Source organism: Palaemon carinicauda, chromosome 40 (genome assembly GCF_036898095.1).
Source record: "Palaemon carinicauda isolate YSFRI2023 chromosome 40, ASM3689809v2, whole genome shotgun sequence".
Classification (NCBI taxonomy): domain Eukaryota; kingdom Metazoa; phylum Arthropoda; class Malacostraca; order Decapoda; family Palaemonidae; genus Palaemon; species Palaemon carinicauda.
The window spans coordinates 414639-428963 of NC_090764.1; the positions used below are offsets into that span (position 1 = coordinate 414639).

Consider the following 14325-nt stretch of genomic DNA (forward strand, 5'->3'; position numbering starts at 1 on the left):
AGAGAGAGAGAGAGAGAGATGTATAACTTACACATTACTGAGCTGTTCTTACTTTTCTAAGAAATGAATAACGAAATCAAGGAGCCACCATTGGAGAGAGAGAGAGAGAGAGAGAGAGAGAGAGAGAGAGATGTATAACTTACACATTACTGAGCTGTTTTTATTTTTCTAGGAAATAAATCACGAAATCAAGGAGCCACCACTGGAGAGAGAGAGAGAGAGAGAGAGAGAGAGAGAGAGAGAGAGAGAGAGAGAGAGAGAGAGAGAGAGAGAGAGAGATCTGTATAACATACAAAACTGATCTCTTCTTACTTTTCTAAGATATGAATTACGAAATGAAGGAGCCACCATTGAGAGAGAGAGAGAGAGAGAGAGAGAGAGAGAGAGAGAGATATCTGTATAACATACAAAACTGATCTCTCTCTTCTTATTTTTCTAAGAAATGAATCACGAAATCAAGGAGCCACCATTGGAGAGAGAGGAAGAGAGAGAGAGAGAGAGAGAGAGAGAGAGAGAGAGAGATCTGTATAACATACAAATCACAAGTCTTCTCATTAAATTCTAACCACAATGAGACGGTAAAAATGTTTACCGATAGCCACGATTTTCACATTTCAGATCTGCATGTTCTTCGCGGCCACTGTGGGCCACTTTAATCTCGGCATGAGCCTCGTATGGCCTAACCTCCTTGCCTCGGACCTCCAGACGTGCAACACGACGCTCTTTGGCGATGAAATTCATATGGAGGATTGGGAAATCGATATGGCAGGTTTAGTATTTTCCTTTTTTTGGATTTGAAACTTTCGTAATCTTTTATTTTCTTTTAATGGCAACGGAATATTTTATATTAAACAGGCTGACATAAGTCTCTATTCATTGTTCATATAGGCCAGATATATTTTAATGTTGTTACTGATCTTAAGGTATTTTATATTCTTTATTGTTCCTGATCTTAAGATATTTTATATTCTTTATTCGTTACTTCTTATATAATTTATTTATGCCCTTATTTCCTTTCTTCGCTGGGCTATTTTTCCCTGTTGGAGCCTTTGGTCTTATAGCATCCTGCTATTCCAACTAGGGGTATAACTTAGCTAGTAATATATATATATATATATATATATGTATGTATATATATATATATATACATCCTAGATGTATATATATATATATATATATATATTTATGTGTGTGTGTGTGTGTTTGTGTTTTAAGCTTAAGGTCTCCAACAGGGAAAAATAGCCTAGAGATGAAAGGAAACATGAAAACAAATTAAAATTATTATTATTATTATTATTATTATTATTATTATTATTACTTGCTAAGCTACAACCCTAGTTGGAAAAGCAGGATGTTATAAGCCCAGTGCTCCAACAGGGAAAACAGCCCAGTGAGGAAAGCAAGCAAGGAAAAATAAAATATTTTAAGAACAGCAACAACCTACAAATAAACATTTCCTATATCAACTATAAAAACTAACAAAAACAAGATGAAGAGAAACAAGATAAGATGAGAAGTAATAAATATAAAACATCTTAAGAACAGTAACAACATTAAAATACATTTAATAACAACAATAACAACATTTCAGGAAGTGTGCAGTTCATCGCTACACTGCCTGGATTTGTCTTCAGCGGCTGGGTCGTAGCCCGTCTAGGAAGGAAGATGTCTATGATGCTAGTGGCTGCGCCTGGAGTCATAGGCTGGACGCTTATCTTTCTGGCTATAAATTCTACGATGATCCTCACCGGAAGGTAAGTCGAGAGGAGTACAGCAGTCAGGCATGCTATCTAAATAATACGATATCTACAAGCTGCTGCTGCTACAATAAAGGGAAACAGAAAGTGGAAAGTAAAGAATTATGAGTGTAGCGTTGTGAACTGCAAATCCCAAAAAGGGAATAGCAGTATTCTATTTGTTTGAGGGTTGTGGGTTGTTGTGGCCTATTGAGAAAGTCCCTGCCTCGTAATCTGCTAGAATGGGGTTCGAGTCTCGCTCAAGCTCAATAGTTTCTTGCAATGACTGCAAACTAACCATCCTTGTGATCTAAGGATGGGGTTATTGGTGAGCCTACAGGTCTACTTGCTAAGTCATCAGGAACCATTGCCTGGCCCTCCCTGGTCCTAGCTTTAAGCTTAGAATGGGGTTACTGGGAAGCCTACAGGTCTACCTACTGAGTCATCAGCAGCCATTGCCTGGCCCTCCCTGGTCCTAGCTTTAAGCTTAGAATGGGGTTATTGGGGAGCCTACAGGTCTACCTGCTGAGTCATCAGCAGCCATTGCCTGGCTCTCCCTGGTCCCAGCTTTGAGCTTAGGATGGGGTTACTCGGGAGCCTACAGGTCTACCTGCTGAACCATCATCAGCCATTGCCTGGCCCTCCCTGGTCATGGCTTTGAGCTTTGGATGGGGATATTAGGAAGCCTACAGGTCTACCTGCTGAGTCCTCAGCAGCCATTGCCTGACCCTCCTTGGTCCTAGCTTTGAGCTTAGGATGGTAGTATTGGGGAACCTACAGGTCTACCTGCTGAACCATCATCAGCCATTGCCTGACCCTCCCTGGTGCTAGCTGGGGTGCTGTTCATATGTATATATGGTCAGTCTCTATTGTCCCGTCAGGAGAAATTTCACTGACCATTGCCTTTGCTATTCATGAGTGACCTTTGAACTTTTAAACATGATTTCTCCTTCGAAATCAAGTTTGAAAATCTTTTCTTTGCAGATTCATCACAGGTCTGTCGTTTGCACTCTTGGGAGCATCCGTTCGAACGTACTTAGTGGAAATATCCGATACCTCCATACGGGGAGCAGCTGGATTAACAACCGAAGTGATGAAAGGCCTCGGTGGGATCACTGTCATAGCGCTGGGAATGATCTTCCCGTGGTATTACGTAGCCCTGATCTGCCTGTGTCACCTGGTGTTCTATGGCATGCTTGTGGTGCCCCTACTACCGGAGAGTCCTACGTACCTAGTTGTGCACCACAGAGAAGAGAAGGCACGCCAGTTGCTCGGCCACCTGAGAGGTCGCCATGTCAATCTGAACGATGAAATCAAACAGCTCAAGGAGAAGAACTCTGATAGTGATTTGCGCAGCGCCTGTTCTGGGGTGTTCACGAGAGCTGTTTTCAAGCGATGCCTGGTGATCTTCGGGCTGTTCCTCATCTCGAATTTCTGCAGCACGGAGGTCATCAAGGCCAATGCTCTGCGCATGCTCCAGAGTTCTGGATTGGCACTGGAGAAAGATGTGAGCACCATTCTAGTTTTCGTTCTGCTGGTGAGTGGCAATGTCACCCAGGCGCTTATATCGGATAAGATCGGACGTCGGAAATGTCTCATGCTGTCGTTGGTCTTAGTTATGGTTGCTTACGCGGTCTTGGGGGCGTATACGTTCATCTATTCAACGGAAGTTGATGTTGTTTTATTGGACATGGAGGTGAACATCACTTCAGTGCAAGATGATGTCAGGTAAGGTTGAAAAGTTTCAAGTTCTTTCGTACATCTTTCAGTTCATAAGAACAATAATTCTATATTAGTAAATATATCGTGAAATATAGTAATACTATAAAACGCAGATAATTCATATGCTGAGATAATTATTTAACATTTCCCGTTAGCAAATATAACATGAAATATAGAGCATATTTAAATGCTCAATTGACTGTTTAACATTTTCTATAAGTAAATATATTATGAAATCTAGAAAATATGATAAAACAAAGATAATTCAGATGCTCAATTGACAATTTAACAGTATTTACAGACAAATTAAACCAAAAGCATTTGCTTTGGACCTCAAGCAATTGACAATATATTTTCTCTTAGTAAATACATCATGCAATTTAAAGCATACAATAAAACGAACATAACCCAGATGCTCAATTGATTATTTAACATTATTTACTAACAATCCTTTGTTTTCGACCTCAAGTTACTTTAGCAAATACATTATGAAATCTAGAGCATACTATAAAACGAACATAATCCAGATGCTCAATTGATTCTCTAACAGTATTTAACTGAAAGCATTTGCTTTGGACCTCAAACAATTGACTATATATTTTCTATCAGTAACTATATCATGAAATCTAGAGCATACTATAAAACGATCATAATCCAGATGCTCAATTGACTATCTAACAGTATTTAACTGAAAGCATTTGCGGTCGACCCCCAGTTACCTTACAGGAATGTCCTGGAACTGGGTGCCCACTGTGTGTCTCATGACAGCTGCCTTCGCCATCAGTCTTGGAATTGGCCCAATTCCATGGCTTCTCTCTGTGGAATATTTCCCTACACATATACGTTCCCAGGTAATTATAATAGATATTTTGAAAAAGCCTCGAAAGCGTATTTTAATGTTGTTACTGTTCTTGGAATATTTTATATTGATTATTCATTACTTCTTTTGTAGTTTGTTTATCTTCTTATTTCCTTTCTTCACTGGGCTATTTTTCCTTGGTGGAGCCCCTGGCCTTATAGCAATCTGCTTTTCGAACTAGGGTTGTAGCTTAGCTAATAATAATAATAATAATAATAATAATAATAATAATAATAATAATAATAATAATAATAATAATAGAACTAAAACGAAATAATAATAATAATAATAATAATAATAATAATAATAATAATAATAATAATAATAATAAAGATGATAGAACTAAAACGAAATAATAATAATAATAATAATAATAATAATAATAATAATAATAATAATAATAATAATAATAATAACAATAATAATAATAACAATAGAACTAAAACGAAATAATAATAATAATAATAATAGTAATGATAATAATAATAATAATAATAATAATAATAATAACAATAATAGAACTAAAACGAAATAATAATAACAATAATAATAATAATAATAATAATAATAGAAACAAAAGTTCCCAAGCAAAATCTAAAAGCAAAGTTAAATCAAAGTTTAACTACAGAAATAATAACAGCTTCCTATCCACGTCCTTCAGGTCATGAGCATCTGCAACTCGGTGGGCAACTTTTTCAGCTTTGCCTCTATGCAAGCCTACAGTCCCCTACAGGATCTACTGACACCAGCCGGCCTCTACTGGAGTTACGCTTCCTTCGCTGCCCTGGGCATCGTCTACACGTTCTTCATTGTAACAGAGACGAAAGGGGAGGTCATTGGATGAAGTTGCTGGTGAAGAATATCACTTTGGATGTAGGAGTCCGTGGGACACCTCGTTCTGAGAGTTATTGGACATAGGAAACCATAGCACACCTTGTTCTGAGAGTGATTGGGTCCTTGGACTGGCTAGATAGTACTACATTGGAACCTTCTCTCTGGTTATGATTCGTTTCTCCTTAGCCTACACGTACACAGAATAGTCTGGCCTATTCTTTACACATTCTCCCCTTTCCTCATACACCCGAGAACACTTAGATTACCCAATTCTTCTTCGTTCAATGGGTTAACTACTGCCTACACGTACACAGAATAGTCTGGCCTATTCTTTACATATTCTCCCCTTTCCTCATACACCCGAGAACACTTAGATTACCTAACAATTCTTCTTCGTTCAATTGGTTAATTACTGATCTGAACTTGTTCAGTGGCTACTTCACTCTTGACAAGGGTAGAAAAGAATCTTTGGCTATGATAAGCAGCTCTTCTAGGAGAAAAACATCCAATATCAAACCTTTCTTCCCTAGTCTTTGGTAGTGCCATAGCCTCTGTACCATGTTCTTCCACTATCTTGGGTTAGAGTTCTCTTGCTTGAGGGTATACTCGGGCATACTATTCTATCTTATTCCTCTTCTTGTTATTTTGAAGTATTTTTGGTTTATATATGTAAAACTTATATTAATATTATTGTTTTTAAACTTCTTTTGTAGTTTATTTTCTGATCTCCTTTCCTCATTGTTCATAGAATTATTAATGAAATCTCCACAGGGGCAAAGAATAAGAAACATATAACCATCCATGAAATATCTCAGGAGATTGGGCTCAAGATAGATAAAATAACGACAGAGATGATGAGAACGGAATATGCAATGGAAGATGAAATATCATTGGAGGGAGAAAGGATTAATGAGGTAGAATCCTTTAAATATTTAGGAACTATGATATCTAATACAGGGTCTTTAGAATTGGAGTTTAATGAAAGATTGAAAAAAAGCAAATCAGACAATGGCTAGCTTAAGTAAGATTTTGAAATCGGATCGCCTGAAATTACATATAAAAATCAGACTATATATCAGTTTAGTGAGATCAGTGTTACTGTATGGACATGAGTCATGGTATGACAATGAAACAATATCCAATAGATTTATTAGATTTGAGAACAAAACCTTCAGAAGGATATTGGGAGTCAAATGGCAGGACAGGATTAGAAATAAAACTATAAGAGAGATTATTCGAGTGCCATATGTGGATGAGATCATGATGAGGGGTAGATGGAGCTGGTTAGGGCATGCTCTTCGCACTCATCAAGAGATTTCTTCAACAAACTTTCAACTGGGCTCCACAAGGCACTAGAAGAGTTGGAAGACACAGACCTACATGGCTGAGGACTATGAAGCGTGGAGTAGGAGAGGACGAATGGAGAAGTATTGATTTAAAATCTCAAGATAGAGATGACTGGAAAAATCTAACTGAGGCCCTTTGCGTCAATAGGAGTAGGAAGAGATGATAGATATATATATATATATATATATACAGTATATATATATATATATATATACTGTATGTATATATATATATATATATACTGTATGTATATATATATATATATATATATGTGTGTGTGTGTGTGTGTATGTGCGTGTGCGCGCGCGTGTGTGCGTCACTAGCAGATTTGAATATACATTAAAATCGATGAATCCTAAATCGATATCTTATGCTCTTCCAGAGAGAGAGAGAGAGAGAGAGAGAGAGAGAGAGAGAGAGAGAGAGAGAGATTACATAATTATTAAAATCCATGTTTTCGACTTATTCTTCATTTCAGTTGTATCAGCCTTCCAACACTGGCCTTGAACAACAAACTCACGAACAAACTCAAGCACAGATCGGCCTTGGGATGAATGAATTAAAGCTGGTATCACAGCTTCACTATTCAACCACTTGTTGCTGGTCGCGGTGTAATATTATCTGCCAGACGTACGATTCTATAAACAAGTTATTACAATGAATATCCTAAGGATAAAATATTCCATAAAATACATATTAACATTGATTAATTGATAAAATATGTATATGGAAATGATATATATCCATTAATAATCGTTTTCAATTTATTAATTCTGTACGATCAATTGGCTGTAAGCTACGGCAGCGTGAATCAGCTGTAGTATGGGAAGATAGACAGATTAGCCTCCCGTTGCTATAAGTTACGAATCCGGTCTGTGTTAAAATACAAGTTTCGTATTTGATTTGAGAGTGATAACGCATTTGTTAACCCAGTAATAGTTTATTAAGATGGCCCTTTACCGACTTGGATTACGTAAATTTACTGACAGCTGCCTGAAGGCTAAAAACGAACTGAAAAATATCACTAAATGGAGTTACGCTACTAGTGTCGATGGCTCGACGAAAAAGCCAGTTCCTGAAGGCAGTTACGCTGAATTATTCAATCGCTCTATTCAGGAACCGGAGATCTTCTGGGACGAAGTGGCTCAAGGCATCGAATGGTTCCGTCCTTATAACCGAGTTCTGGATAATTCAAACGAACCCTTTACGAAGTGGTTCATTGGCGGTCAATTGAATACCTGCTACAATGCGGTTGATCGGCATGTGAAGGCAGGGAGGGGCGAGCAGCTAGCTATTATTCATGATTCGCCCATAACCAACTCCATGAAAACGATTACTTACAGCGAGTTGCAGGAAGAAGTGTCCCGTTTAGCCGGGGGGTTATCTAAGCTCGGGGTGGGCTATGGGGACAGGGTACTCATATATATGCCCATGATTCCAGAAGCGGTGATTTCCATGCTGGCAGTGGTCCGCCTGGGTGCCATTCACAGCGTAGTGTTTGGGGGCTTCGCAGCTAGGGAACTGGCTACTCGAATAGCCCACTTGGAACCAAAAGTGATCATTAGTGCATCGTGTGGTATAGAACCTTCTCGTCTAGTGCGCTATAAACCAATGGTTGATGAGGCCATCAATATATCCAGCCATAAACCAAAGAATTGTGTGATCTATCAAAGGCTAGACTTCGAGGAAGCTCCGATCATTCCGGGACGGGATGTGACCTGGCAAGACCTAGTGGCGATGTCGCCTCGACACGATCCTGTGCCCGTAGACTCTAATGACCCGTGCTATGTTCTGTACACATCAGGTACCACAGGGCAGCCCAAGGGTATAGTGCGACCTAGCGGTGGGCATGCAGCGGTTCTTCCTTGGACCATGAAGACAATTTATGGCATGGATCCAGGGGATGTTTGGTGGGCAGCATCTGACCTCGGCTGGATTGTCGGTCACTCGTACATTTGTTATTCCCCGCTGCTTAATGGCAACACGACTGTCATGTACGAGGGAAAGCCGGTTGGGACGCCAGACGCAGGCCAGTTTTTCAGGGTTATTCGTGACCACGGGGTTAAAGGGATGTTCACAGCTCCAACGGCCCTTAGAGCGATCATCCGCGAAGACCCTGAAGTTCTAGAAGGCAAAAAATATGACATTTCTTCATTAAAATACTTTTTTGTTGCTGGGGAACCACTTGATCATGAAACAAGAATATGGACAGAGGAAAATTTCAAAACTCCTGTTCTAGACAATTGGTGGCAGACAGAAACTGGCTATGCCATTACGGCTAATGCAGTGGGAATGGGCATGTCTTTAAATCCACCCAGAAATGCCACAGGAAAGCCTTTCGTAGGATTTGATATTAAGGTTTTAACCCCGGACAGAAAAGAAGCCGGCCCTGGTGAGCTAGGGCGCATCGTATCGCGTCTCCCTCTGCCCCCCGGTTGTATGAGTACACTGTATAATTCTCCCGAACGATTTGTCAACAGCTACTTTCAGGAATATCCAGGGTATTACGACACAATGGATGCTGGTGTTAAAGACTCTGAGGGTTATATATCAGTGTTGTCCCGCGATGATGATGTGATAAATGTGGCGGGACATCGCCTGAGCACATTGTCCCTGGAAGAAGCAGTTCTCGAACATCCAGATGTCATCGACGCTGCGGTCATTGGTGTGCCTGATACCATGAAGGGAGAAATCCCCCTAGCTCTCTTTGTTGTCAGAAATGGATTTGACAGGTCAGAAGAAGAAGTTGTGAAAGAACTTATAGCTGTTGTCAGAAAAGTCATTGGCCCGGTGGCAGCTTTCCGGCTATCTGCCAGAGTGAAAGGTCTGCCCAGAACAAGGTCTGGTAAAACGGCCAGAAAGAGTATTGCGGATTTGGCCAGAAACAAGAGCATCAAGATTTCTCCTACAATCGAAGACCCTTCAGTTTACGTTGATATTATGGATGCTCTAAAACGATGTGGGTATGGTTTAGAAGCTCCGAATCCAGTGATTCCATGAAAATATAGTTTTTTATATATAAAAAAATTCAAAGCTCTCCATTCCCAATGAATATAAGTGTATGTACATGCTGGTGTGTGGCTATGTGGTTATGAAATTTAAACTGTTTTCTTAAATTTAATTTATAATGAGGAAAAGGTTCATTTTGAAAATACAAATGTGATAAACAGTTTGAAATGTGATGTGTATAACCTTGCTGGTGTCTGGCTATGTGGTTGATAAATTTAAACTGTTTTGATAAATTTAAACTGTGATAAAAGCTTCATTTTGAAAATTAAAACATGCTAAAAAGAAGAACTTTGAAATGTGATGGTGTAAATTGATTAAACTATATGATGAGTAAAGTAAATTTAATGTTTTATCTGCTAAAGTTTTTGAGTTATTTTAACACAAGCTGGTATCTTTTATTTATAACAAGGTAGCTACCTTGAAGTAAGGCATGCTCCTTGACACGTGCACACACAGTTGAAATAACAGTTGCTAGTGAAGAGTTTATTGGTATTTATGTTGAATACCAATAAACTCTTCACTAGGAACTGTTATTTCAACTGTGTGCACGTGTCAAGGAGCAAGCTTTCAAGGAAGCTACCTTGTTATAGATAAAAGATACCAGCTTGGGTTAAAATAACTCAAAAACTTTAGCAGATAAAACATTAACTTTATTGACCTGTAAATTGTGATTATATTCATATTTACAATTGAAAGAAGAAAGGGATCTCATATGCATAAAGATATCTATTTGTATTGATGTAAAATTTTGTTATAAAAACCCATAATTCATTGGATAAGAAATTCTGTTTTGACAATTTTCTAATCGACTGCCAGTCATTACTGATATGGAGTGATTTATCAGTCAAGTGTTTCATTCTATAATAGAAGAAAACTGTTTTTATAAAACACATCTATTTAAACAACTAACTGTTAGATATACAAAGGTTCCTCAACTAATAAACTTGATTGGCTCCAAGAAGCTGTTTGCTTTTCGTTTTAACACAAAGGCTATTTTTCTTTTCATTTTAATACAAAGGCTATTTTTCTTTTCATTTTAATACAAAGGCTATTTTTCTTTTCATTTTAATACAAAGGCTATTTTTCTTTTCATTTTAATACAAAGGCTATTTTTCTTTTCATTTTAATACAAAGGCTATTTTTCTTTTCATTTTAATACAAAGGCTATTTTTCTTTTCATTTTAATACAAAGGCTATTTTTCTTTTCATTTTAATACAAAGGCTATTTTTCTTTTCATTTTAACACAAAGGATAATTTTCTTTTCATTTTAATACAAAGGCTATTTTTCTTTTCGTTTTAACACAAAGGCTATTTTTCTTTTCATTTTAATACAAAGGTTTATATAGCCCTTAAATATCAATGGATATGGTGACTTATTTAAAATCGTGGGTTAATGATAAAACAGCTTATAAAACTGGTTTTAATATGTCATTTTTTTTTTTCTCATTTGGTCTTTAATTATACCAGCATTTGAGTTTTAAGCTCATATATTTAAACAAGTTGAGGGAAGTTAATTTATTACAATGAATATGGTGACTTATTTAAAATCGTGGTTTAATGATAAAACAGCTTATAAAACTGGTTTAAATGTCATTATTTTTTAGTCTCATTTAGTCTTTAACTATACCAGTATTTGAGTTTAAGCTCATGTATTTAAACAAGGTAAGGGAAGTTAATTTATTACAATGAATATTGTGACTTATTTAAAATCGTGGTTTAATGATAAAACAGCTTATAAAACTGGTTTTAATGTCATTATTTTTTTTGTCTCATTTGGTCTTTAACTATACCAGTTTATTTGAGTTTTAAGCTCATGTATTTAAACAAGTTAAGAGAAGTTAATCTATTATCACCACTGATAAATGGAAGAATTTTCATTTTGCTAAATAACTTAAATTTTTGTAATTGCTTTTCATTTTGCTACAACTTAAATTTTTGTATTTAATTGACCTCGTACCGCATCCAGGATTAACTACTTTCAATAGGTTGTTTGTTCATACTGTTTTATGTCATGCATATAGACCTAGTCTTTTCATTGTTGAAAAGGAAATATGATTTATGATATGAATGATAATTATATTTTTGCAACTAATAAAGCTTAGGGCTTATATGGCTTTGTTATGTTGTCCTTATTAGAATTAAAGTTTTTAAGAGATGGTATTCTTGAAAATGAAAATTGGACCATGTGTTTAGTCTAGCAAAAGCCTATTTATCACGATTTCAGCTTTGTACATTTGCGACTATATTGTTGTTGTTGTTGTTGTTGTTGTTGTTGTTGTTGTTGTTGTTGTTGTTGTTGTTATTAGCTAAGCTACGACCTCAGTTGGAAAAGCAAGATGCTATAAGCCCAAGGGCTCCAACAGAGAAAATAGCCCAGTGAGAAAAGGAAGTAAATAAACTACAAGAAAAGTATTTAACAATTAAGATAAAATGTTTAAGAACAGTAACAGTATTAAAATAAATCTTTCATATAAGGACTATTATGAACTACTAGCTAAGCTAAAACCTCAGTTGGAAAAGCAAGATGCTATAAGCCCAAGGTCTCCAACAAGGGAAAAAAAATAATGTGAAAGACTCTATATGTCCTTTTTAAACTTTCATAGGATTATTATTATTATTATCATTATTACTTGCTATGCTACAACCCTAGTTGGAAAAAAGCAGGATGCTATAAGCTCAAGGGCTCCAACAGGGAAAATATCCCTGTGAGGAAAGGAAACAAGGAAAAATAAAATATTTTAAGAACAGTAACAACATTGAAATACATATCTCCCATATAAGCTATAAAAACTTAACAAAACAAAGGGAAAAAAGATGAGATGGAATAGTGTACCCTCAAGCAAGAGAACTCTAACCCAAGACAGTGAAATACAATGGTACAGAAGCTATGGCACTACCCAAGACTAGAGAACAATGGTTGGATTTTGGAATGTGTCTTAAAAGAGCTTAACATAGCTAAAGAGTCTCTACTACCCTTACCAAGAGGAAAAAGGTATTCAGCTGCTATTCAATGTATGAAAACGTTTAATATCACAATATTATCTATTTCCTTTTTTTCCTTCAATATGCATGGATGCTAAAAAGCCTTCCAGACACATTTACACCAACTATACTATAGTAAGTATTCCATTCAACCGATTACGTCATTCATTCATAAAACAATACCCAGGTGTTTTATGAATGGTGTGGGTGGGGAAGTTCACAACTATCCAGGAATGTAAAGGAGATAAATATATTGGAAATAAATTGTAACTTTTGTATGTAATGCATGTTAAACAGCTGAGAGAAAAGGAGACGTGCTATCTCTCTCTCTCTCTCTCTCTCTCTCTCTCTCTCTCTCTCTCTCTCTCTCTCTCTCTCTCTCTCTCTCTCTCTCTCTCTGCCTTTTTATTCTGTAATATAATAAACGATACCCGTGTCAATGAGCTTCGATGTCAGGATGCCTGAAAACTCTCTCTCTCTCTCTCTCTCTCTCTCTCTCTCTCTCTCTCTCTCTCTCTCTCTCTCTCTCTCTCTCCTCTCTCTCTCTCTCTCTCTCATAAATGCAATCCATTTCTAGCTGACTGAACTTCCGTGGATACCAATTTATAATGGAGTTAAAAGATTGATTGGAGCAAACACACCTCTGCCCTTAGATAATGGATATGATAAAGAACATAATTATTTAACGATAACCCTTAGTTAATGGAAAGATAAAGATAAAGACTCCAGTGATTTCAAATCAATATTTTGCGTGCTATAGGCCCCAAAATGCTGTCCGGGCTAGTCAAAGCAGATGAATCAGAAACTCGAATCTCAAGAGACCAGACGTGTAGGCCTATAAAGTTCGAACCTAACATGAAACGTAAACCAGGAATAAGTAGTTTATTCTTTCTAAGAAATATTTATCTCACCAAAATCGAAGCACGATGTGAAAATCTATATTTTCGATTCCCTAACTTGGGAATCGTTAAGAAAGTATTCGGCTTGTGGGCTAAACAAAATGAAAGAAAACTATGCAAACTGAAAATTCTTTTTAATCCAATTCCACTCGACAATTTACGTTTAGTTTGCATGCTGCAAAGCGAAGTAAATCTCTTTGAAATCTAAAAAGCAATACTCCCATATTATTATAGTACTCAAAATACGCTTAATTAGAATATAATAGTCATTTATACTATCAAATTGTCCGTTATGTTAACCTAGTCTCATATCTTTTCGTGTTTCAAGCTACCGTTATCCCCTTAAACTATTCACATTTCATATAATATAAGGTGATTATTCATAATATTCATACTGAACGGCTATAGTATAACGAATTAATTCGAAATTAATAAGAAATAAGATTTTCATACAACGTAATCCTTCGTTTTACTAAATAAACGTTAAATGAATAGTGTGACGTCGTATATAATCCGTTTTCTGTAATGTGGCCTTTAAAGAAAACGGTAATAAACATCCTCTTTATTTAGGGGATACTTAATCATATTTCAAGGTCATCTGATTGAACAATGAATATACTAGATATTTATGATTACTATAAGCCCAAAAGACACAGTTATATACATATCTATTTGTATATATCAGTAATGATTAAATATAAAGGAAATATAACGTATATAATCAATATTTGCAGCACGGAGATAACTCACTGGTACCTGATGTCTTATGATATCCTGTTGGCTAGATGTCCGGGCAGCCTGTTTATCCGGCCCCCTGTGTCGTACGGTGGTCGAAAGAGGTCCCGAGGGCTTTTTAATTTTCTTCTTATTAATTTATTTAGTATTACAGACGTATTCTTTATCGTTTGCCGTAATTCTTGTCGTACATATTTTGAT

General features: G+C 36.6%; 2 protein-coding genes across 2 annotated transcripts in view; both read left to right on the plus strand.

Annotated features, from left to right (window-relative positions):
- Positions 1-5217, plus strand: part of LOC137631849 (facilitated trehalose transporter Tret1-like) — an 8914-nt gene extending 3697 nt beyond the window's left edge. Inside the window, exons 4-8 of the mRNA XM_068363857.1 lie at positions 619-769; positions 1592-1754; positions 2721-3464; positions 4174-4309; positions 4979-5217. Of these exons, the coding sequence (XP_068219958.1) occupies positions 619-769; positions 1592-1754; positions 2721-3464; positions 4174-4309; positions 4979-5161 (1377 nt within the window). The 3' untranslated portion in view covers positions 5162-5217. The remainder of the gene's footprint in view (positions 1-618; positions 770-1591; positions 1755-2720; positions 3465-4173; positions 4310-4978) is intronic.
- Positions 5218-7318: 2101 nt separating this feature from the next.
- On the plus strand, positions 7319-9888 carry LOC137632073 (acyl-CoA synthetase short-chain family member 3, mitochondrial). The gene has a single exon (XM_068364054.1). The coding sequence runs from the start codon at positions 7447-7449 to the stop codon at positions 9496-9498; it is 2052 nt and encodes a 683-aa protein (XP_068220155.1). The 5' UTR covers positions 7319-7446; the 3' UTR covers positions 9499-9888.
- The last annotated feature ends 4437 nt before the right edge of the window (positions 9889-14325 follow it).

What these genes read in the sequence shown, in the direction of transcription:
- LOC137632073 (XM_068364054.1), top strand. Translation starts at nt 7,447, where the DNA reads ATGGCCCTTTACCGACTTGGATTACGTAAATTTACTGACAGCTGCCTG.